The 26,338-nt window shown below is 40.8% G+C and overlaps 2 protein-coding genes across 5 annotated transcripts; both read right to left on the bottom strand.

The window, feature by feature from the left end:
* Positions 1-548: 548 nt before the first annotated feature.
* sncgb (synuclein, gamma b (breast cancer-specific protein 1)) lies at positions 549-9,951 on the bottom strand. 2 transcript variants are annotated; one of them, XM_034119855.1, is made up of 6 exons: positions 9,599-9,951; positions 6,068-6,109; positions 5,491-5,618; positions 4,340-4,357; positions 3,371-3,412; positions 549-2,596 (listed from the first exon to the last, which is right to left on the bottom strand). In XM_034119855.1, the coding sequence occupies exons 1-6, from the start codon at positions 9,717-9,719 to the stop codon at positions 2,588-2,590; spliced, it is 360 nt and encodes a 119-aa protein (XP_033975746.1). In that variant the 5' UTR covers positions 9,720-9,951; the 3' UTR covers positions 549-2,587. The 2 variants fall into 2 exon arrangements, with proteins under 2 accessions (XP_033975746.1, XP_033975747.1); XM_034119856.1 differs by lacking the exon at positions 4,340-4,357 and having other exon boundaries at positions 9,599-9,944.
* A 1,612-nt stretch (positions 9,952-11,563) lies between these two features.
* Positions 11,564-24,755, bottom strand: ldb3b (LIM domain binding 3b). Of its 3 annotated transcripts, XM_034120142.1 has the most exons (10): positions 24,703-24,755; positions 24,144-24,470; positions 21,047-21,198; positions 20,677-20,746; positions 17,688-17,710; positions 15,730-15,927; positions 14,703-14,726; positions 13,016-13,188; positions 12,812-12,848; positions 11,564-12,194 (listed from the first exon to the last, which is right to left on the bottom strand). In XM_034120142.1, exons 2-10 carry the CDS (start codon positions 24,237-24,239, stop codon positions 12,098-12,100), a joined length of 870 nt encoding a protein of 289 aa, XP_033976033.1. In that variant the 5' UTR covers positions 24,240-24,470; positions 24,703-24,755; the 3' UTR covers positions 11,564-12,097. The 3 variants fall into 3 exon arrangements, with proteins under 3 accessions (XP_033976033.1, XP_033976034.1, XP_033976032.1); XM_034120143.1 differs by lacking the exon at positions 14,703-14,726; XM_034120141.1 differs by lacking the exons at positions 14,703-14,726; positions 15,730-15,927; positions 17,688-17,710 and adding an exon at positions 20,101-20,357.
* Between the last annotated feature and the right edge of the window lie 1,583 nt (positions 24,756-26,338).

Genomic DNA, 26,338 nt, shown 5'->3' on the forward strand with positions numbered 1-26,338 from the left:
TAGATATGATAAATATTTATATCGTAAAAAGTAACTAAAAATGTAGAAAGTAATATTGCATTGTCCCTTTTTTTCTAATATGGTGCAGACCTAATTATTTACATTAGCAGAAGTAAAAGCAGTGCTCTCGTTATTTAAAGTGCAATAAAATATGTCACCTTCACCAATGAATAATAGTGTTAAATAAATGTAACACAATATCAATGAAAATAATCGTGTTTATCATTTTGGCCAGATCTGTGGCTTTTAAAGCTTCTGAGTGGCGTAATTTAGTTACAGCTGTTTTCATATTGTTATTCTTTTGCTTCTGGTATTTATGCTATGCTAAGCTAACTGGGTCTCAACTCCATCTGCACATCACACAAAGACATGACAGTCATATTGATTTTCAATTTTTAATTCTTGGTATGAAATCAAACAACAAACCAGTAAACTCAGCAGGGGGGTCCACGGCTCAATTATTCTCTGTGGCCCTTTAGTGGTATAATCTGATCAAAATCAAAACACCCAATCTTCCACCTCTTCAAATAAATTCTTGACACAGTTGCTGGATTTCAACAAAACCTTTTTAATTTCACTGGTACTGTTTATAAAATCAGCGAGTCTGCTTTGATGCCAACTTAAACATGGTGTGTGATTTGTGTTTGTGTATGCGAGTTGGGATTTGTGATTGCGTGTTGTTTAAAGTGTGCTGTGTATGTGTTGGTACTGTGATGTTGCGTGTAATCTGTGAGTGTGAATGTCAGATTGCTTGATAAGGCAACATGCAGTCATCAGTTTCCATTGGCCTCAAAGTAAAAACACACAAACCTGCTCCAGACACAAACACACACACACTATGCTGGCTGACCCGGTTCTATATTAACGCACACACATATATTTATATAAACACACACATACAGTGCATACAGACACACACACCAAGGCTGGGCAGACAAGCAGTGAAAGGTGGCATCACACTGACTGAGAGGAATAGGGAATCCTCTGATTGGCTGAGACAGTTGATGGGCGGGAGCTCCCGAACAGCCAGGGTACAGACTTGTTAGTGTGAAATAAAAACGACCCTAAAAAACAACTACACATCCCAGAATTCAAGCTGTACATATAACTACACAAAAAGCTGATCCATGATAAACATTAAAAAAAAACGTTAATTCTGCTCTCTTTGCAGACTGACTGCCTCTTTGAATCATCATTTTTGTTATCACAGAACTAACACACTAAAGTCCACACGGTGAGGGTTTCTCCTGATGGCATGCAAACCAGTTTCACAAAGACTAAAAAGCAACTACACGATAACAAGAGGATGTCAGTATCAGCTGCTCATATTTCCCCTTAAGCAGCTCTTACTTTGAAAACAACATCCCACAGATTCTGAAGCTATGTTTCATTGAGAGAAATGCTCAAGCCATGATGTTTGAACGGCCACCAAATGAATTTGCTCTAACTGTATTGTACAGCATTTTAAGCACTTGTTGTTGTGCCACTGGTGAAAAAGGAGACCATGTCCTGAATTCCCATGAACCAATCAGAATTTCGGAATGAAAAACTGGTTTTCTTCTCACTTTAATTTAGCTCATTGCTTGTTTTTGAGAAATTCCTTGAACATTTGAAGTTAAATTACTTGTGAAATAACTGCTCTTGTTTTCTCATGCATCACATGAACACAATTCAGGTTTACGCTCTAACAGCTGAGAAAAATGAGCATTGTGTATTGCTTCCTGGTTAAAACCCTGTTTCTAAACGTCGAGGCCAAACACACACTAAGCCATACGAAGCTACACGGAGCAGCTGCTACTCTACAGTTACAACACGAGACGTCATTCTACACAACTGTTCATGCAGTCTACTGTAGCTAACTATCTAACTACTGCACACAAAACAGAATGATATCTGTCCTCAAAGAACGATTCCCTGCACACGCCTCTGGAGAGTTACTTTATACACCAGCAGCTACACATGCACACACACACATATAAGCTAACATGAACACACAGGCACACAAACAGCGCATTACTCCCCCTCTTGTACCCTGCCTCAGTCCCTCAGTGAGTTATTGTTATTGTTGTGGACTGCAGAGGTTAAACTGTATCTACACACCAGACAATGTCCTACAGTTTACACCTGTTTGCCCAGTGTGTGTGTGTGTCTGCGCTGGCATCTGCGGTATGTACTGTATGTGTGTGTTTCATGCATGTGTACAATAAAGGTGTGTCTCTTGTTTGTGTGTGCTTGTGGGTGAGGTTACTCTATTGGTTGGTATGCGTGGGAGCTGTAACACCAAGCTTCATATCAGGACGACAGTAACACACAGGTGAGGCGAGGGTAAGACAGGCAGTGGAGGGAAAATCAGAGGGGAGGAGACGGGGTGAGGTGGCAGAGCGCTGCTGGGGGGAGGCATCACGGAGTGACGAGGCAGAGGGGGAGATAGTGTAGGGGCTCGATGCGGCATCCGGAAGAGTCTGTTTTAGTTGATTTTGGTTCTGTAAAGTCACAAAAAAATATGTCGAACATCTGGAGTCTGGTACAGTGAGGCGAGGGGAGCGAGGGGCCGCTGGAGAGCATGGGAGGGAGGTCCGGATGGCGACTAGTACCCCTGTAAGAAAGGAAGGAAGATCATATTAATGGGGGAAGTAGTATTGTGGTGTGGTGAGAGTTCTGCTATTGAACTCTTTAACATCTATCTGACAGCTGTACATGTTTTTTAAAGCAGTGAGTTTATCTTAATTTCCTCCTAAGTATTATTTCGTTAAGTTAATTCAATAATCTTTATTTTAGTTTTTCCATTAAAAACTGCACTTCATTAAACTCAAAAACGATAACAAATATTCATTTGAATATGAAGAGCCCTCCTGAAAGCACTATAGCCCTTTAAAACAATGATCACCTTCATAGTTATAAAGACACAGTCAGTGCTTTCTGTCCAGACATGAATGGCTTACTAATATTATTAAAATATTTGACTAGGTGAAATCATAATTGTCATGATATGAGACTTTTGTCAATTATCTATTATAAGTCTGACAATGTCCTGCGATGCTAAATCAGTGGATTACTCTTTTGGTCTAAACTAATGAAGGTAACCCTCTCATGCTTTTACCATGTAGCAATACATTGCATTGAAAAGCCTCATCATTATTGTCCATGTACTAAATTGAGTATCAGCCATTAGATACATTAAAGGAAGTAATTTACAACATTGAAATACCTGAATAAGGAGAGTAAACATATTAAGTTACATTTAACATCTGAGAGGTATTTATATTCTTGCTGCACTTGGTCAAAAGTCTCACACATAATTTGAGTTGACTGAGCTGCTTTTATAAATGATCTGCTTTAATCCCAGCAGCAACCAAACTTGTTTTCTTACCTCTCCTCCTTCGCCACCCTGCTCCCTTCCCCCATATTCTCCCTGCAAGACAACAAGGAGAAAAGCGAGAACAAGTTAGACAGAAAAAAGAGCTGGAGTGGTGAGCATGAAAGAATGAGGTGTTGGCAGGGTGGAGGGTCTCAAGCACTAATGGCAGTCTAGCTTTCACTTTCCTCCAGCTCTGATGTAACAACGCAGTTGAGAGCACAAAGACCATGCTTTAGGCTTGACTCAACTCTTATTATCATGCGCAAGACTTCCCAGGGGGTTCAGTTAGTGGATTCATTCGAGTTATACAGCAGGTAAAGGTGACTCCAGGAGCACAGGCCTTGTTCAGCCTGAGCAGTGCATGAAGCCATTTTGGTGCATGCCACGACTATATTGGCTTATCTGACGTGCTGGAGATGTGGCTGAGAGCTCTAAATATGTCACTTAACGCTGCACAGGGGAGCTACATGGTTAGAAATTGACAGTTTTAGTAATAATGTTGCCTATACTACACAAATAAGTGAGCATCTGAGAGGTCAGAGGAAAACCTTTGCAGTACGAAATAATATTGCTCACAAAGACATCAGGTGATTTGATTACATTTGACAGTCAATGGATCATTTATCCAAAGCCCCAAATACTGCAGGAATCTTTCAATTCATATTTGGGAAGCATCATTGCATCTTCTGTTCCTCTTGACACTCACTTAGTCTCACTTGGGCTATTAGCTAATACACACCATTTCACCTGTTCATAGTGCACACCATTTCATGTTTTCTAAAACAACAGTCCTGCAATAAAACATGAGGATTCTGCAGGAAAGGTCAGATGTATTGCAGGTTTATTGGATTAGACTGTAAAGGTGCACATAACAAACGGATAACTTGGTGCATGTAGCATGCAGAGTAACCCCATATAAATCTCTTTCCCCCCAGACCAAGGCATGACCTATGACCCCACACTGCTCTGTCCAATATGCACCTCGTATACAGGCTCCTCCTATCAGGGAAACACAGATGAAACAAAGACAAGACAAACAACAAATGTTGAGAATAACAGCGACACAGAAAAACACAAAACACAGAAGCATAACCAAAGCATTATAACAAAAAAGCACCACTCATAAAAACTGAAAACTATCGGTGAGACATGCAGGAAAAACACACAATTTAGATGTAAAAGCCATCTAACATCTGACAAGGTTTGACAACAAAACAGGAACAGAAGGAGGGCCATCAGGGTTAATTGTCACAAATGGAACAAATATTTCATGGAGCATTTTTCTAATAAGTAGGTAAGCTTTTATGGATACATAACATTTTGAGACGGGGTTAAAAACAGTAATGCATTGACAATTCTTTTACATCTCCCTGTTGTTATTTTTTGTGCTGAAAGAATTAAAAATCTTCATAATAAATGTATTATTTAAGTAGTTCTGGACTGATAAATTGATCTTTGCAGATATTTCGGAATCACTGTATGTTGGCCGATACGTTTAAAAAGATCATACAATTCATTAAAAGGCCACAACGGAGCTCCTTCTATACGGGCTATACAGTTTCGTCATGTCTCAAGAGGAAGTGCCAGATATTCCCTGGTTTCAGCTTCTCATATGTGAATGTTTGCCGAGTTGTTCTGCGCTATTTTATTGTTAACTGAATGTCTAAGGGTTTACAACTTTGTGGCTGAGAAAATTATCAATTTCAACACATCGCCTTGGGCTCTGGGATGTTTTATATATGAAATCATCAACTGGTTGAAACAGATCTGGGGATTTATTGATATTAGTAGCATCTGTGCTTTCTTTTTCTACAACTCAGTTAAATAAATAGATGGATGAAGTGCACCCTGATAAGTAAGAGCAGAACCATCAAGCGATGTCTGTGCTCATTTATGTTTAAGCACTGCTTTATGTTGTTAGATTTCTTTGTTAGTAAGAGAAGACACTAGAAAAGAGATTCCTTTTACATTCTGCAGCTCTGATGTGTTACAACAGTGAAACAGCTCTATCTAGTGGCTAACCTTTAATCAGCACCATCACCTGGAATCAATGTTTCCAAGTAGGATTTCTGTCTTAACTTTTTAAAGAAAGTTATTTTTTTTGGTAGCTATTTGTTGCCATGGTGACTGACCTGGTTGACCATCCCAGTTGACGCTGCAACGTTCTCGAGCCCCTCCACGTTCCCCTGTGACACTTCGTTGGCCCCGGCAGCCGCTGTGTCTCCAACAATATTGGCCTGATCCACGGTCCTGTTGGCCACTGAGAGGCAGAGGGGAGGACAGTTAGTGTAACTGAGACACAGGCACATTCTGAACAGCCACAAAACACACAAAGGACCCACATCACCCTTTTTGTGACTATGGCTGAGTCAAAACCTGCATACTGACCTAACCCTACACTACATACCCAATATTAATTAAATCCAAATGTGAAATTATCTGATATTTTTTTTTTATTTAGGGCCATTAGAAGCAGTTATTTAACAGTTTTCAATGTTGATTAAAAAATAACCATATCTATCATCCTTAAATGGATCTGCATTCAAACCCCAAATGAAGCTATTTAAATACTTCATTTGGATTTAGACGTTGGTCTCTTCTTGGTTAAAGATTGCCAACACTTAAAATCAGAAACTACCGGAAGACATTTGTCTACCCGCTCCCCCTGAGCCTCTCAAATACAACTGGCGGGTACACAGCTTTACTCACCTGTGTTTACTGATGACACAACTCCCTCCTTTGTCTTACTGCCTGGAAATCAAAGAGAGATTACAATCAGATCAATGTACACACTAATGACATTCTTATGTTTTTTTATGTTGTGTATTTTTTTGTGTGCATATTTTCATTATTTGGGTTATTTTTCATTTTGCGTATCTGTATTATTAGAATTACATTTTTGTTATTTGATCAGAAAATGCACTCTTGCACACTTATCTGATGAATTGATCATTTCATATGAGAAGATCATTAGTAATAACTGATATATATGTGATGTTACCTGATGATAACATGAACCTGTTAGTTTCACCCATTTACTTCAACAATTACATTTTTTGATGTATATTTAAACACTTTAATTGCCACAAAGTTATAGAGAGATTGTATAGGTTCAACTGCTCCTTACTTTTACCAAAGATTCTGATTATGCTGAGGGTGTTGGGTCAGCAGTATCCATTGCTTTTTCTAAAAATACATTTCAAGACTTGGTGTCCTCTCAGTGGGTCTGATGGGTCTCCCTGGTTTTTATAACTGAACATGTTTTTTTTTGTCTATTTAAACTGTTTTTTTATGTTATCGAAACCTTGATAACTCAGAGTTATGTGTGTAAGAGATTTAGTTATATTAATTATGTATTGATGGATGGTAACATTTTAGTCCTGTGAAGAGCAGCACCTCTCTGCGATTCCCTCTCTGATCACCAGCACTGTGCTCATTATAGTATGATCCCAAGCAGATTAAATTGTGGTTATATAACCTGCCAGAGAGAGGGATAGAAGGAGGGCAATATCTGCTATGAAAGGGAATCATGGGAGGAAGGCAGGAAGTGAGGACGGGAAGAACAAATCTGCAGAATGACATGATTTGGTGCACACTGACTGTTCCCATTTGAACACAGGCGCTGCCATTTACAGTATCCTGCCTCCACCCGCCCGCCCTGCCTCCCTCCATCGCTCGGCACGCTCCCCGTGCTATGAGCCACGTGCCTGAGTACTGAGCAGTACTGCAGCACAGCCAAGCTCACACACACACACACACACACACACACACACACACACACACACACACACACACACACACACACACACACACACACACACACACACACACACACACACACCACACACACACACACACACACACACACACACACACACACACACACACACACACACACACACACACACACACACACACACACACACACACACACACACACACACACACACACACACACACACACACACACACACACACACACACACACACACACACACACACACACACAGCAATGACACAGCTTCTTTCTCCCAGTCAACAGAGGGAGCCACCTGAGTGTCGCTGTGATTATCTGTATGAGGCGGTGGTAATCTTTCTGTCGCCATTATAGAGAACAGACTGTTCATACAAGATGTGTTTGATCAGTGCAGAACTAGAAAATATTCTCCAGCTGAGCATGTGACCAGAATAAAAAAATCCATGTTTGAAATAATCCTGGTAGTAAATGACAATCCTGATGGATAGCTTGCCTTAATAAATGAAGATTGCACGGATTAGAGCGTATGAATGCCTTTTCCTATAATGAAATAATGTGCATAAATATAGCTTTGGCCATTTTGTCCAGGGCAGGATTTGTGCTGAGACACTCCTGATGTGATCAAAGCTCAGACATGTCCTGGATTAAATAAAAATCCTATAATGTGTTAATATATTTTTATTTTATATATACTGTCACATTTACATGTATAAGAACCTTTTTTTTTAAATCCACGAATGATGAAATAATAATAGTAGGGGATGTAAATGCAGGAACATCACTGCTGTTTAATCTTTTTTATTATAAAGTAGTCCTTCTCGACTAAAGCCATTCTTTGAACATCATTGCAGTATATCAGCCGCTAGAATTGTTTTTATTGCGTGTGCTCCCATTTGAGGGATTCTTTATTTATTCACAGAGCACGTCTTAGCTCTCTATCCAGGTTTGGCCTGTTTGTGAAAGTGGGTGTGCAGACCTTGATACTGTGTACCCACATTCACATGCTGATGTATGCACTCTGCTGCAGGCAGATACAGTGGTTTATCGGCGCCATCGACCCTCTTCACTTCAGCGATCACATCCCCTCTCCTTCTCTTCTCTCAATCGCTCAGTCCCCCCTCCCCCTCTTTCACCTGGGCTTGTCACCCGCCTTCAATCTCTGAAACATCCAGGTTTCATTTTCCAGTGAGTGTCATCTCTCCTGCTCCATCACTACATGTCAACTGTCTGTCTCTTTCGCTGCCCCTCCATCTGTTCATACACAAGACTAGAAGCTTTTTCTGACATAACACCCCTCCCTCCTCTCTCCATCCTTTCTCCCTCTGTCTCTCCCCCTGCATCCCTCCATCTATCCATGGGGATGGGTTGGTGGGGAATTGTTTTAAAAGCTGCAGGGGGGAGGAAGCTGGTTAGTCATCAAAGCAGCTAACACTGGCAGGCAAACCCTGCTGCTGCTGCAACGCCACAAACGCATCGTTCTTGCATCGACACGAGCATGGGGTGAGGGTGGAGGGGATGATGGCGGAGCAAATTGCTGCAGTGCTTAAGTGTTCATTGCTCTGTCTTCCCTGTGTCCCACCCTGCCTTTTGTAAATCAGTACATTGACTATTGCAAGATCATCTTTCATTTTCATTTTTGAAGGGACGGACTGCAGACAACGATGAAGACTTCCACTCGGCTGACTCCTCACCCCCCCCTCCCACTCACACAACGCCCCTCCCCTCTCAGGCGGCCTAAAAGCCTGGTACTGGAGGTAACCTTGAGATGTGACGCATTTGCTGCCTGAGCTAATTTAAAAGAACAGGACAAGCACCGTGTACGAATAAAGCCTCTGAAGCATTTTCTTCATTTTACATTTCCGTCTGCCGTCATATACGTGCATGCTTATATTGAATGTCTACATTCATCCTACAAATATTTGTGAGTTTACCTGAAAAAAAGAATGTCAGCCCTTTAAATGTAGGTCAACTGTTTTCTGTAAATGATAAAAGGCAGTTCAACAGTCTCTCACAGGACATCCCTCTGCAAGCGGCTCCATTTAATGTGAATAATATACGACATGTAATCAAATCTTTCAGGTTTGGCACAAAATCCTGCAGAATTCCCCAAAGAAACAGAACCAGTCCTCCACCAGCTAATAACCACATTTGAAATGTACTATTTTTGTCTTTTTTAATGAATCTCTCCCTCCTCAGTGTGTCTATCCTTCACTCTTTCAGACCCCCACCCTCTGCCCTGCACCACTCCTGCAGCAATATCCTGCCAGTGCTCTCTCCATCCCCTCCTTTCTTCCTCCTCCTCATCCTCCCTCTGTTCCTGTTGCTTCTCAGAAGTGTCCCAGACATGGACACCCATGGGACCCTACCTCAAACAGTGCAAAAACACATGATGCAACCACACACACCCCAAAAAGAAGGAGCGTATCTCCCCCAAACTTACCCACTTTTCTTTTTTTAGCTCCACAGACAGGATGTGTACATACCTACATACATGACCCCTTCCTTGGTCTTGGCTGCCGCCTCCTCCATGCCAGCTTTGGTCTTCTCTGCGGCGGCCACCACCCCCTCCTTGGCCATGGAGAACCCCTTCATTAGTACATCCATCTTGGGCGACGAGACGGCTGGGCTAGCCTGCTCCAAACGGGCCTGGTTGGTGCTTACAGTGAGCGTGCAAAAGAGATGATGTGAGAGCGTGTGAGTCTGTGAGTATGCGTGTGTGTGTGAGTGTGTGTGCCAGTGGCTCCTCCTCCCTTTGGTGCTACAACAGAGGGCTGAGAGGACTGCACAGCAGGGCTACAACACGCAGACTGAGAGGAAGAGGGGGGAGGAAACAGCCGGTATGAACAAGATGGAGAGAAGAGGAGGAGGAGGAGGAGGAGGAGGAGAGATGGCCGGATGCTGCAGCATTTTCAAGTCATGCTGCAACCCCCTCCTCAGCCACACCTCCACCCGTCATCCATCTTTGTCCTGGTGATTCTCAGCCACAGTGCAGCTAGCTGTTTGCATATTTTGATTGGCAGATTGCTCTGGACACGCCTATAGATGCTTAGCCTGTGTACTGTTACATAACCATCAGAGCATCAGCACAGGAAGCAAAGAAGATTTATCACATTAAGTAACCCGATGTGTACATCGCTGTTTTATTGTATTTCATTTCATTAAGAGAAGAAAGGAGAGCACCTGCAGCAATTTCCATTCTCATAAGGATAAAGCAAAAAGGCTTTGTCATCTCAACCTGAATGAATCACCACTCTCCCCTTCCTCTTCCTCTTCCTCCTCCTCCTTCTCTTCCTCTTCCTTCTTTTCTTCACGTTTATCCCAGACATGCCAACTCAGCAGAACAGCAATTATTCTATGTATGGTTTTGATGCTATTTTTATCCATTTTAATTAAATAGTTTTTAACCGAATAGTAACCAAACAAAGCCACATCATGGCCACAGAAAAAAAGCTGTTCCATCTATATTTCTTTTTGTATTCTGTCTCAGAACGTAGTAACGTGATATATTTGAAACGGTGCCATTTTCAGAAAGGAGGATGTCTCATAGTTTCCGTCTTGCCGTACAGAATCATACTGTCCTCTGGTGGCCCTAACATAAAATACATCATGACACGGCATTTTGATTTACTGATGGTTGTCTTTAGACGTGCTCAAACCTTAGATATCATGTGACCAAACGACTCAATATCAATGCAGCATCGAAATACTATGCGTTACGAGCAGGACTCACCCCTTTATATTGGATTTCCTTTCTATTTTATAAGAACGTTTTGCATGAAAATTCAGCATTTTGTATTGAAGTATATGTACGATGCTTTGGATAAAAGCTGCAGCTAAATAACATATATAGTGTAATGTAAAACATGTCATGTTTTGGATTTTCAAAAAGAGGAACATGTGAAATTAGAATCCATGGCACAATTGCCATGATAAGGAGTCCTACAATATTTTACTTGCCAATAATAACCTGATTCTGATTCTCATTGATATGAGTGAGAATATTTAGTCATAAAACAGTTCAAGTTAACAAAAGACTGCATGAGAGGAGATGCAATTTGTATTTCATCCCATGTCTACATGTCAGTGTTGTCTCTTGATCGTTTTTAATCTTACTAATGGAAATGTATATTGAAATAAAACATTTAAATATAATTTTTTTATGAAGAAAACACATTTTCCTGAGAGGAAGATTTTTCAATCACTATCACAGGGAAACTATTAAAAACTCTCAGGCTTCTTACCCTGCCACCATTACTCTCCTTGTTGTCACCATTTAATAAATAGAAAACGACATATTGTGTTAAAAGCTATTAGAGACTCTTCCTGAATGATGTCACACTCCCTCTGTAAAACAAAGAGCACTAGACATGTTGCTCACCGTGCCTCCAGTTTTCTTCTTCCGAGTTACAAACATCTCATTTGTGATCTTACAACAGTTCACTCAACCGTTTGGTTTTAAGAAAACATTTATTCACATTGATATAAGTACATTTGTGAGTGCATTTTTACATACTGTATTTGTGCATGTCGGTAAATCTCTATGTGTGCATCTTTTGCTTTCTCACAAGCATGCTTAGTGTTAAAACTCATATGTTTGTGAATGCCGTTTATGTACTAAAAGAAACATCAGTTCTGCATTTTCATTTGATTATTTTTTGTACAATTTCCCTTTGATTTAAGAGAGACAGAACTAAAACAAACTGAAAAAAAGAGAGAAAGAGAAACCCAAATCGAGATCAGGTTTAGCAGCGGACGGATACATTTGACAGGTAATATTGAGCTTATGAACACATAGCATTCTCACACTAACAGTTAATATCTCACATACTAATCTAGGCTACAACACTATCTCACATTCCTGAGGAGTTTCCTCCTCCTCCTGTTCCTTTTTTTATCCTTCCATAACTTATCCCCTTTTCCTTTTTACTCCTGTGCTTTTGTCCATGTCTTCCTTTACATGTCCTCCTGTTCTTTTTCCTCCTTTATTCCTGGACGTTGAGGATCTGTGAAGACAGTCCTTGGTGCCAGTTCTTCAGCTTGGCAAAGCGGGGACCTTTCACCTCTGACTCAAACTTCTCTCTGGTGGTGGGGAAGGCATTGACAATTTTAAAGGAATAGTTTGCTATTTAGTTAGAGGAGAAATGTGATAGCACTATTTAGTTTGTACACTTAAAGGTAGGGTAGGTAAGTTTGAGAAACCGGCTCGAGATCGATAGAATTTGAAAATACACAACCGGAAAAAATCTGCCACTTCCTTATAGAGCCCCTCCTCCAACACACACGAACGCGCACATGACCAATGAGGGCACGAGATAAGTCTGTGCACAGATGGAAGGCTGACAGGCAGGTAGGCCATCCAGTTATTTTAGCCGGGCCGGCTAAAATGATTGGTCGTGCTTTTTACAGTACTACGGCTTCCACAGATGATATTTTTTTTATGGATTTTTTGTCAAAGCACTTAAGATATTCATTGCTATCGGGATGTTAAGAGCATTCCATGGAATATAACAAAAAGTGTATCTCGAGCCGGTTTCTCAAACTTACCTACCCCACCTTTAATATGAAGCTACTGCCAGCAGCTGGTTAGCTTGGTGTAAAGATTAGCTTCTCAAAACGTCAAAATAATGCCACATCTAAAGCTATTTTTGGCAGTGACCAGTAACTTCCTGGATTCTCTGCAGGCGTGTCGTTCTTACCTCGACTTCGCCAGGGCCTCCTCATCTGGGTCTTGCACTGCATGGAAAATAAACATTTGGTAAGGTCAAAGAAAAACCTAACGAGACAATAAGCAGTAATGAGAGGATATCAGAGTCTGAACAAAGATTGTGGAGAGTTCCAAGAATATCAAAAGAGAAGGTAGGAAAAGACAAAAGGAGGAAAGAAGGAGTTTGTGTACTGACGGTATTCAGTTCCAGTGATGTGGGCCAGCATCCTGAAGCTCTTGGACTGCAGATTGGCAGCACGACGAGCCCATTCAGATAGACTATCGTTCGTATCTCCTAATGGCCTGATCACTGCCTGGTAAACTGGAGATGCACAGTCTACCACGGGGTCCTTGATGGGCAGAGATCCACTGCAGGACACACAGTACTGTTAGAGCTCTGAGTAGTGTGAACTGTATTTAAAGCCAACTAATATGTTAGATGATCATAAAGTACTTAATGCCCAGGATGTAATATCATCTACAACTGAAGAGTTGATATTACTTTTGTGTTTTTGTTTTGTTGGTTTTTGGCAGTGGTGAATCGAGTACTCAAATCTTATCGTTAGAGAAAAGTAGCAATAACCGTATGTTACAAGTAAAAGTATCTTTAATATATATATAAAGTATATTTAACATTTAACTTTAGTCAATGCATAACACATACAGTATAAGCATTGATAATATATCTAAAATACCAAAAGGAAAAATACTCTTAATACTTTTTTTTAATTAATTTTTTATTAAGTCAGAAGCAACTTAAGCTATTTTAAAAATCATACAAGCATTGCCTTTGAATGTATTGAAGTTGAGACTAAAAATGGAAAGCACAAGTCAACTCGACTTAAGTAAATGTCCATTCATGTTTTAGGTGTCTTGCTTCAGGTGTATTTTTCTAAACGGCTGAATAATTTAACACATTTTAGAGCCATTTGGAGACATTATTTCCCAACACTAATGGCCGACAACATGATACCTTACATTGTTATTTCTATTCAAATAATAAAATTACCAAGCTAAAAATCCTGATTATTAAAACGTGTGCTACTTTGATTGGTGACTTCCAAATAATGTTGACTATTCTTTTTTTTGGGCAACCAGTGCCTTTATTGTAGAGACAGAGTTGAAATGGGGAGGCAGAGGAAATGACATGCGGCAGATGGACCTGAGCTGGATTCGAACCCGGATCCTCTAGTACATGGGCCCAATGTTGGCTATTCTACACCTTTTTGTTATTAATAGCTTTATTAAACCAGATTGTATTACATTATGGGCAGTTATTACTCTTAGATCAATAATTGCATTGTTGCTTCTTGTTGCTATAAACTCCACGTTTAAGATAACTGTGAACAGTAGATATTGAACCGAGATTACAAAGCAACAAGACTGGATAGTGCCTTTCTTGGTATTCTTCAATGAGTGTTAGAAAAGTGAGTCAGTACCGATCTAGCAGACATGTTTTAAAAACTTGAGATTTGATACTCAGAACATTCCCATGCCATGAACTCCCATCAGGTTCCCGAAGCTGTGATGATACTGGCTGCTTCAAAAGAAAACCTGAACTCATCTCACACTCTCACACTTTCACCAAAGTACCTCTAAGTACTTCTAGATAGGAAAATGAACTCCTGGTTAGTGAGTTTGAACATGATACATCATACTCGGACACAAGAAAAAACACATCAAAATGGACAATAAGATGCTGTGGTATTTGTCAACATTTTCCACAGTATTATTTATTATAATATTAATTCTAATTATATTAATATTATAATAGTTCAGGGATATTAGTTAAGGGGACACAAGGAGCAATGCACAAGCTGTTTTTAAATTATAAGACAAAGGCGAGGAGAGGCGGGATAGAAAAGGAGCGCTGCTGTACTTACGACAAGGGGGAGCCCACCTCTTCGCTGAGGTCATAACCAGGGAGGAAGGATGGGGGGGGGGAAGGTGGAGGACGGCACAGGTGTGGTAGGTTGTTTGTTTTTTTGGTTGTGGATGGAATGAGCAGAGGAAAGTGGGTGAAAAGCACAAAGGAGTACGGGGCACGGACAAAGACAACATGGAAAAGCCCGCGCTTTGGGTAAAGTAGAGTTGTAGCAGCATAGGCTAAAAGGTAGGCTTACATGATTTAAAGCTGCTTTTCAGGAGATGGGTCCATAAAATGGTTTTCAATCGGAAAAAAACAACAACATATTTTCTCACTTCTGACTGCTACTGATATCTAGCATATCTTTGGAATTGAAACAAAAAAGGCTTCCTGGATTATATATAGATACAACAGGTTTGTGTCAGTTTTATATATTTCAACTTTCTGGCATTTTTCGGGATATTCTCATACACTGCACTATCATTTGTTCACAACCCACATAATCAGTTCGCATTTCCACACAATCATAAGCCAGGACACATGTCGAAGAATAAAGAATGACAAAGTCTGCATCGGTAGGAGGTCTTGGTGGATGGGTTGTTCTGAAATCACAGGACTTTTTCCTAAACCACACCAAGTAACAGGATATCAACGCAGGTGCTTGCACATGATCACTGATCACTCCAATGAGAACGCCCAAAAGTTACAAACTTTCCCGTGAGATATCATTCAAACTGCTGTATGAAGTTACGTTGCAGTTTTCCATGCTGAATAGAAAGGTAATGAGCCTCAGCAAATGTTCTATGAGAATAAGACCAGGATTAGAGTTTCGGCAAAAAAATATCAAAGAAAATCTGCAAATGACACCCCAGAATAAATGGCTTAATACCAGTAGCAGGAAGTGAGCGAGTAAGTATGTTTTTTTGTAATTTGGGAAATCTTATCCTTTAATTCCTTAACAAGCGGGTCATGTGATGTGAAGTGTGTGAGTGCAAAGTGCTCATTAATCTGGAGAGAGGATTATTTAGGTTGTGTGACCTCACCTGTCGTGCCCTTTAGCCTGCGACTGCCCTGCGATGGCGTCCATGATGGCGTCCTGTGAGTACATGCTGATTGGTGTGTTGTACTGGGCGTGAACAATGGTGGCCTTTCCACCCGGACCCCTCACCTCAATGGGCTTGTGGGTGGACAGGGCCGAGTCTTTCAGAGCAATGGGGTTGAAGCTGGGGGAGTACTCCAAACTGTCAGTGTTGAGTGGGGTCGGAGGTCAGTGAAGGGGGTGGAGAGGTTTCAGGTGTAGATGAGAGGTTAAAGGATAGGGGAGGAGGGGGGGAATTGAGAGAAAAGAAAAGGGAGAAAGCACCAAAGTGAAGGAAACTGGGTGGACGTGTATTAATGTTGCTGACAGACAGGAGGGGCTGTTGTACTGCTCAATATTCACTTTTGGAGACCTACTGTACCTAAAATAGACTCAACTACACAGACAAAATCACATCACACTTTGTAGCTGTGTCCCAGGTCCATACTGCTCAGACAATATAAACTTTTTTCAGGATTTCACACTCAAATTGTTCAAATTAAGCAGGTTTAAGAAGCTTTATCTTCACCACAGGTATTTAAAAAAAAATGCAGTAACACACAGCAGAAACATTAACATAGAGACATTTTGGAAACACATTTCTCTTTCTCCATGTTAAAGCCTCTACGTATGGAATTTGTTCCTAACTTTGCACACACAAAATAATTTGTATATGATTTTAATATATCAACTTTCACTTGGATTGTCTAATATTTCTACAAAAAAAGACTCTTCAGAATAATTACAAAGTGGATATATCACTCCCAGCATTTACTGTGACTTAGCTTATGGAACATTTAACTACATGATACAATGTTATCATATATATCCATGCAGTGTGGAATAGGGACAGAGGCTTCATCCATTACAACCTGACGCTGAAATACTATTTTGTACATGACAAAATACAAGCTTCTAGAAGGAGAGGACAAAAGTGCTGACATACCAGTCCACAAACCCACAAACATGCTAATGTAACACACCCAAACAGATTAATATCTGCATATTTCAAATGAGACAGCAAAATACTGTACACACGCTGAAAATGATGTTTTACTGATACTGCCAAACATGGATGTATGACACACAAAACACCACATGCATTTACACACACGGTAATATACTGCGGTCCATTCAGAAAAAGTATATACAGTAAATGCTATAGACTAAAGGAGTTGGAAAACATCATATATCATATAGTACTAAATAATCATTGAGTACTGAAGTAAAGTAGAAATCACTAACTGTGTTTTTTGGATGGATGGATTGAAACAGCAGCAGTACTAACAATAGTTAATTTATATTTGAGTGTTGTATGTCTTTTAAAAAATGGACCTTGAGTCTCTTCAATAAAGCTGATGATGAATAGCCATGATTGATGGGTTTTGGAGCTAATGTTGCTATCTGATTACACTGGAAAGGGATGGCTACAATATGCTGGGTTTTAGAGTTGGATCATTTTGTATCTCTACTGTAGCTTACTCCTACCAAAGCTTTACATTTAAAATATATTTGGCCTTCACAAAATACTTTTCCAACATACAAAACTAAATATCATTCATCTTCAAGCAGAAATCTTTATCTATGAACGTACTACTACGGAATGTGTTAAATAGATGAAAGGAAGTATAGTCGAAGGAAAAGTAAAACAATCTTTCACAATTCACTCAAGTAAAGCAGCAGCAACTTCAAACTGTTCTGAAGATCTGTACTTGAGTAGATGTAAAGAGTTACTTTTCACTTGTATGCTGTTAATAACATGAACAAATGATCAGCACACTCGATCTGCTGGTTCAACTTCATGCTCACGACTGCATGTTGGACATGACTTCACTCCACACCCAAATCTCAGAAAAAGAATACTCTCTCTAATGATGTATTCTTCATGCACATCAAATACTCGAGACATGTGGCGGTACTGACTTTGCAGCTGTGTTTGCGATAACCTGAAACACACCAGAGAGGAACAGACAGACAGACAGATAGAGAGGAGGAAAGAGTGTCAAAAATGACCAGAGGGTATTTTGGTGATAACAATGGCACTGTGTTTGCAGAGGAAACTATTCAACTACAACACTATGCTGTAATCCCATGTACAGGTCAGAATAGCAGCCGTTTGTCATCACTGGGATATTTCCCAGCGTCCCCTGCGTCATCGGTGACTGACAAGAGCAGAAGCGTCTCGATCACACGACACCGAGACACATTTAGCACAGAACAGCCACAAATAAACACCGCTACAAAAACACATCCATACCACCTGTGTCAGAACTGCAGCCAAATCCAAGAAGACGTGTAATAATTGAACCTTTCATTTGCCTATACTAGGAAATCTCAGATCCTGTAGAACCAGTTCAAAAGGTTTCAAATATCAAAATGTGTAATTAATGGCGTTTGATGGCCGTATTATCAGAACTTTATTTTAATTTTTAAAAGTCAATACAGCTTTTCTGGGCTGCGGCACAAGCCTCTGCTCGGTAAAATTGATCAAACTGCCATAAATCTACATTTTTTATTTAATCATCATCTTTCAATTGCAAATTAAAGACCAACCGTGGTCAGTTTAGGAGCAGGCAGCCGACCTGCTGATCTCTTGCTAGCTTGTTACCTGCTAAGTTTTCAAAGACGAAATTCCACTTCGCGCCGTGGTGTTTGTTTTTTCAAATATATTACAAGGAAGAGTTTGGGCCAATGTTTTCTTAATATTGCAAGAGAGTACATTCGGCCTTCTCGGAGGTTGCGCTGTCCGAGTGCGCTCTTGGTTAAATTATGTGTAATTCCTTCCTGGTTGAAAAGCTACTTAAATCAGCCCTTATCTCTGTAATCTAAACCTTATCTGTGCAAATGTTTTCTGTGATCACTTTAAAGGTTGCTTAAATGTGTTTGGTATGTGTGCCTGACATTTTTCGCTGCTATTCTTGGACAAGCTCTCCCTGTAAATCAGTGTAAATGTGTTCAGTTTCACTCTACCATCGCAGTAATGGGAGTGCAACACATCAATCAGTGGAATAGAACGTACAGTACATGGAAGTGTTCGGGGTACAGTTGGTGAGGTGGAACGTGCTCGGCAGCACCTCACACGTGGGGTATCTCAGGTTTGGCAGGGGGGCATCCAGGGGATTCAGGATGATGATGTGTAACCGGAGTGGAACATTCCCCTACCAACAGCTGCTCTCTCCTGTGTGTGTGCGTGTGCGTGTGCGTGTGCGTGTGCGTGTGCGTGTGCGTGTGTGTGTGTGTGTGTGTGCGCTAGGTGAGGTGGGGTTGCTGGCATGATACTGGCGTCATCGTCACCTGACTTACCGTTGGCCCTTCCTGTAAAGCAGCTCAGCTCCAGAAGGGAAACACATTAGGAAAGACTGATATCTGGGTGTGACATAGGTCAGAGTCAAAGCAGATCGCATCCTTAATTAACATCTACAAGTATTTCACGGCTTCACCATACCCATGCCATACTGTACCCCTGAGGAGAGTTCCCCTAAAACTGTGGCCTCAACTTAACTCCCACTGACCTTTACTCAGTACAGCACACAGTACAGTCGAGATAAAGGCACTGATGATTTGGCAATTCAAGGTGAAATGACTTTGTATTGTGAAAGAAATAACCTAGTAAACAGTTTTTCTTGTTAAAAAAAAAACCCACCACTGTATTGTCCGTGTAATGAAAGCCCTACTGTATACATCCTATTGTATTGTTGCTCCACGTATGTGTTCCTTCATTATGATAACATTTATTTGAGCCTGCAAACATGTTTTTTTAGGCCTCAACCCCCAAATGTACGATAGTGGCCCCTACAATGGGACTCTAGTGTCAAAACGTCACCTTCCTGTAACCTCGCCAGCAATTTAACCAAGCTTCACACGCAAGTCCGAGCTTATTTAGATATAACTGTATTTAAAACTCAGAGGACGGACAGATACGCAAGATAAAAAGCCTCAAAAATGGAAATCAGAGAGTTGAAACAGCAAAAAGGTTTCTCTAAAAAGAATATTTGCAACATCATCTCCCTGGTTTCATTCCTGTAGTCGGATCTCTTGTCACTCTGTCACCTGGATGCCAGCCAGGTATGTTTGTGTGTACGCTCCCAAAATAGCACAATGTGTGAGAGGAATGACTGCTGGGATACCGATGGAAAGTTCTGAGTATATTTTCTCCTTTAGGCACAGTTAATGTGAGGTTAACTGGGGATGTGAGGTGCTTTTGCTTCATTCTTACAGAGTGAAAAGTAGTACTTTAGTTAAGTGTCATTACGTCAGCTGGCGTTTGGTGTTGGTGTTATCACGTAAGGAGTTACATCTTCTTCTCCTAGTATTTAAAAACTGTAAGGTAACCTACCACAGTGATGAAACTCCCAAGGAAGCTGTCGACCCCTGTCCTAAATTGCCCTGCATCATCCTCATTTCTCTGAGAGTTTCAGCAGAGTAAAGGCCAACTGGGGAATTGTACTGCCCCGCCTGGCCGGGTGGAGATAGGGCAGACGGTGAGGAGGAGGCAGAGGTTTTGACCGGGGTCGATAGGAGATCGGGGTCTTTTTTACCAACTTGGAGCATTTGAACTTCCTCTCCGAAATGTTTAGGCCCGACCTCTAAATCCTTAAAAGATAAGAAGAGGTCAAGATCGGTATAAAGAAAGGTTTTGAAGTGAAACGAGAGTAAAGGCATCAGCTTCCGTCTTCATATTCCTTTCTTTTGGATTGCTGACCTTTGACCTCTGCATAGGCCTTCCTGCTGTTGCACTATGAATATTTGACACTAGAGGGCAGCAGGACACTGGTGAAGATTATCACAAACAATCGTACATAACAGGTATGACAGACACATTTACGAACATGAACAAATATGCAGTTTTACAGCCGCAAATGTTTGTGTTGATTAATATTTTTGGTCATTATTTTTTTGTTTCTCTTTGTACCTTCTGGTGGGGGATGACTGGCATGGGGGAGTCCATTCTTGGAGTTGAAAATGCTGCTGCACGTCTTGATCTAGAAATGAAATGACAAAATAGCCATTTAAAATATAGTGTAACACCTTATTTCACCACTTTGTATTGGATAATCTAAAGGCATTTTACAGTGAATAAATAACATATCATGAGAACCAATTGATGTATATATTTGTAGGTGCACTAATGTAAAGCCCCAGCCATTTATAACAATGATTTCCTCTTAAACTCCCACATTGATTTAGCTTCTCTATGTTATTTCTTAGGGGAATATCCAGTACCTAAAATTAGCTTGTTCTACTTAAGTTTAACGGACAGGGAAAGTGTGCTGGTTGTTTACTTCTGCATGGTGAGTGCCAGTGTGTTGGAGGCAGACTTGATCTTGTTCTGGGCGTCCATGTGCGTCATCCCCTCGGTGGTGACCCCATCGATGGCTGAGATGATGTCGCCCTGGGCCAAGCTGCCGCCCACCGCCTTGCTCCCCGGAGTTATCTATGGAGGGGTCAAGAGAACAGGTCACATTGGGACCCCTGACTCCGCAGGAAACAAACAAGCAACTGGAACATGTGTACAGATACACATGACAGATTGGAGGGATAGTTAGGAGTAATTTGCCATTGATGAATGAAAACTAAGAAATGCTTTCCCTCTGCAATTCAGCAACTCACTGTACATATGGTAGATGCTCAATAAACAACCCTCAGAGGTTTTTCTATAAAAAGAGTGAAACCAATTTTTTGATTCCAGTATCTAATCTGTCTCTACAGCTAAAACCAAGGCTGCCTGACCCTGAAATCAATAAGAACACGTTTTTAACTCTTTTCCATTCTCACACCATACAATGATATTTAGCTGAGTCCTAATGCTGGCCACAAAGCCAGACTCTAGCGCTTAAACTACACGGAGGAGAGACTCTGAGAGAGCCAGAGGCCTGGAGCATACAGTATTAGGTCTAGATTTACAGTCGCCTCGTTAAATAGTTAAAAATAAGCAACGCCGCCGATGACCCTGCTGAGCCCCCCTTCACCCCCCAAACATACTCACCTGCTACTGACATTCATGCAACACTTCCTTGAATAATGTAAACTCTTCTACAATCCACACTTTATCAACATCATACCACTTATTGGTTCTACTTTCTCTGGTGTCAAAGAAATGCGTCCTTGATACTCCTTTTGTCTATTTTTGAACAAAATGTCTTCCTTTGAATTACAGTCCTTGTCTGTATGGGTATAAATGTGTGTGTGTAGTGTTTGTGTGAGCGTGTGTGTATGAGAGTGTGAAAAGCAGTTACTTAAGGTAAACTTAAGGTAAAAAAGAATTTTTCATATCTGCCTCTGGGTATTTAAACATGCATGAACAACTGTCATGCATGTGATCAAGAGCCACTTCAAATAGAACTGACGAAAAACAGGAAATGGATATGGGGACTCACTCTTTGAACATTTTCTTTTACTTAATGGCTTTCAAGAGCAAACATTTATTCGATTTTGATCCAAGTTTTCTTTTTTAAATTGTTTCTCGCAGGTTTTCTATCTAAAAAACATGTGTTTCTATATTATTCTACTTGGACCACAGACATGCTTCTTCTTTTTTTTTTTGATGGTGTCCATACAGCTGTTTAGACTCAAGACAGATACAAAGATTCAAGATTGAATTGATTCCTAGAATTTCTAACAAGAAAATCCCACTAACAGTCATACAAAATAACTGGATAGTGGCAAAAGAGTTAGGTGTGTCACTTATTTAATGGACATTGCTTCAGCTTGGGTAACAAGATGTCAGAAATACACTTTCTGCATTCCTCTTTCCTGTCTGAGTTCTTGGAAAAAAAGCCGTCCGAAATACCAAACCGCAGTGGTGTTACGTCAAACTGTAATGGCACCCCAAGTAGTCATGTCAAGCTGCCGTGTGTTATCTATACCGGTCAGACCACAGGATGAACCTAAATCCAATGAAACAAAGCCACAGCGGACACAAATCAAAGCCCCCCCCCCCCCCCTGGTTGCCTAAGACTAGGGGATCAGAAGAGGATGACCTAACACAATCAATATAAAGCAGGCAGCAGAGCATCAATCTGGACTAAAGTATGCCAGCTAGCGTCCAAACTCTCAGGCGAGCGTCCCCTCCCCTACTTTCTTCTCATCCCCTGAAACTCTCAAATCCTCCATCCATCCTTCACAACAACACTGTGATCTCATGAGCTGTTTAGGTGAGGTGACTATAAGGGAGGAATAACGCTTACTTAAGGTAACACAAGCTGCCATTAGCCTCCCTGTTTTGTCCAGCCCCATTACCAACCCTCTTCATTTGTCCACCTCTCCTCCAGTGCTATTTAAAGGAAACCCTTTAAATACACCAGCAGTCCTGCCAGTGTGAGAGAGAGACACCCAGGCGCTCTGCTGCAGAGCTTAAAACTCATTTATTTGGAATTGTATTTCCCCTTTTTCCTTAAATTCCAAAAATCATATGCTGATAATCTTTATGTAAACTTGTGGTTCATAAGGTTTCATGTACTAGAAAGAAAAGTAGTATGTTTGTTGTCATTTGCGAAAGAAGAACCAGATCTTAACTTTGCTTTGTTGTCCTATAGATGTTAAAATAAGTCCATTTATCTCAACATCATTAAAAGCCCTCAACCTGAATGAATGATTTGACTGTGCTGAGTCAAAAAGTAGTTAAACGTATTCATGATTAATGTGATTATGAAGTAAGATGGGGGGTTTTAAGCGTGGCTGTAATGTGATCAAAGTAAATATCATACCTATTTATCAAGGGCAAGAAAACTCTGTAAAATTGGCCAAATGCAGCAGCTCCTCTCCTCCTTTAAAACTATTCCAGTCTTTCCACTGCTGCTCTATTCTTGAAATCTCTCTGGACTTTATATCTGAGCCTCCCTGTCATCATCACAAACAGCAACATTACATGAACCACTGCACAGCCCACTGCTCTCTCACAACAAATACAGTTACCGAATGCAAGACACAAGCTTAACCAAGTTAAACATGCAAGAGATGATTGCCAAACAAGGTGGAAAGGTGATTCAAAAACTGAGCTAAATACATTTTAAAAGCATACAACAACAAAAAACGTTTACAACTTAATTGCTTCTTTTTTTTTTTACTGCAAATCATTAAAGGTGTGCCGCTTTAAGCAGTACATTTATAAAATGTTTTTTAAAGGTTGTGTTGTTACATCATTGTATATGTTGTTATTTTATTACCTTTGAGTACATCCATTTGCCAAAGTCAGGCAATCAGGTTACCATGTTCAACATCTCGAGTTTGAAATCATTCCAGATCACAATGTTAAGCATGTTTTGTCACAGTTAATAAACAGTTTGCAATTTTTTTGTGCCATACCTGCTCAATGTGGATTTTGTTGTTGTTGCTTAATCGTTATTTCTAAGTTTGTCACAGCAGTCTGACTGTCCTTACCCTGGAGATGGTGAGTGGCATGTTGAAGTCCTTTCCTCCGTGTAGTCTGAAGCCCCATGGAGCAGGGCCATTCAGAGTCACTGTGTACGAACTCATCTTGGGTCAAACGTCAACACTCCTCCCGCTAACAACTCCTGCTTGCTGTGTGTTTTCTCCTCCTGGTGCTGTGTTCCCGTCCTCCACTGATATCCTTTTGTCCCGGTCGGCCTCGGTGGTAGCTTCTTCTCCGTCAGGCCTGGCTTATCTTCCTGTCTGCTCCCAGCTCTCAGGACAAACACCCTGGGGTGGTGTTGGTGTGGGGTGGGTGGGTCAGGTGCTGTGGGACCTCTGTGACACACACACAGGCATGCATTGGTGCACACAAATACACATACGTGAAGATAGTCATACACAGAAAGCAAGTGCTGAGCAAAGTTGAGCCACTGAAGAACAACAGTACATATTTTCTGATTAGACCATCCTCAATTTCAAACCAAAAATGCCCTAAACAAACCTCAAAGTTTAGAAAGCTCCAAAAGGTCAACTTTAAAGTTAATAACAAGAGAGAAGAGTTTCTTGCCTGCAGAGTTGCTGAGGGCGAGGGACAGACAGCCTAAGAATAGCCGAGGTGAGCATAGACACAGAGGCCCTGGCCCTTATAAGGCTTGTAACCTGAAGCCCCAGAATGCTTCACTGCCGATTCACATCGCCAATATAGACCCCTCTTACTGCAACACATTCTCCCTCTCTCTTTCTCCCTCTCTTAGTGCTATCAGTTCATGCTGCTAGCATCCTATTATCCATAATCAGCCTCTGTGCACTGATGTCACTCGCTTTTCACTTTTCGCTATCATTCATTCTGCTCGAGAGAAGCAAACAACAAATTACCCAGCTGTGTTACCCTGGAAACACTCGCACGAGGCTGCACCTGTTTTGTCTGCGTTTGTGTTAACGTGTGTGTATAAGCAATTCAATTAGCAACTAACCAGAGCGGTTAAGGTCAAGTGAACACTGACACTGTGTGATAGATCCTGACTATTCATATTCCGATATATCAGACAGACACTGAAATTGAGAAGTTTGTGCACCTGTGTTATTCAAAACACCTGATTTGACAGAGATACAAGAGATGGCCTTTGATCCCTGAGCAGGTTCGTAATGATGACACACTTGAATAGCTTTTCTGGTTTCACATGTATACTTGTTTCTTTGTTGCAGGGTTATGCAGGGTTATGATGGATAAGAAGGTGCCACTGTCCGCTAGTCAAAGCGAAGACTGTAAAATTAGCTTAGCATAACGAAATCAAAGGGGAACAGTTTGTCTCTGTCAAATGTTGAAAAAATGTGTTTGCATCAATCATTTGTCCCTTTTGCTTGTGCAAGCAGTATAAGATGTTTGTGCTAAGCTAATAGCCTTGTAGTTTCAAAGTTGTTGTAAACACATGAAACAGGTCAATCTTCTCATTTGAACTTTAAGTTAAGTTTCCATCAACCTATTTAGCATTTAAATAGCCACAGGACCCGCTGTCTCCTTTTTATTTTAAACATCCTGCAGCGACAGCCTGAATGAAAAAGGTCAACCTCTGTTATCAGAAGAGTTATGCAAGGATCACTTGAGCCTTATCGTCGGCCCTTACAATAACGGTCCTGCGACAATCACTTCGTTGGCCACTTTGACAGCCTGTTTTGAATCCTTGGGTTTAATTCAAAGGATGAACCCGGGCACAATTGATCATGAAACAAACACAACGAGACAACGTGTGGAGAAAATACAATGAGGGCAGTAAAGAAGGTAGTATTGTTTTTCTCAAAGAAAATAAATAACTAAAGGCATAAACAAATCAAAGCACCAGTGCATACCAAGAGTAGAGACACAATTTCCTTAATAGAGTACATTAAAGCAGATTGATAATAATAATAATAATAATGATAATAATAATACTAATAATAATTCAATGTCTATCCTTTCGTTCGCTTGAAGTTTGATTGATAATTGTTGAAGTTTAGTGAGCTGATAAATGGAGCAGACGGAATTTTGAGCCCATATAAAAAGCAGAAGTTTAGTTGCTTTGTAGATGTGTTTACTTGGATGTGTGTGTGTGTAGCTATGGCAAAAGTGAAGTGATTGCACCTAAGGAGGGTTATTTATTTTCCTGGCAGGAGGGCTAACGCCTCAGGTGGGACATGTGACTCCTCTTGACTTCTGGCAACACAGG

This window comes from Trematomus bernacchii, unplaced genomic scaffold (genome assembly GCF_902827165.1).
Source record: "Trematomus bernacchii unplaced genomic scaffold, fTreBer1.1, whole genome shotgun sequence".
NCBI lineage: Eukaryota > Metazoa > Chordata > Actinopteri > Perciformes > Nototheniidae > Trematomus > Trematomus bernacchii.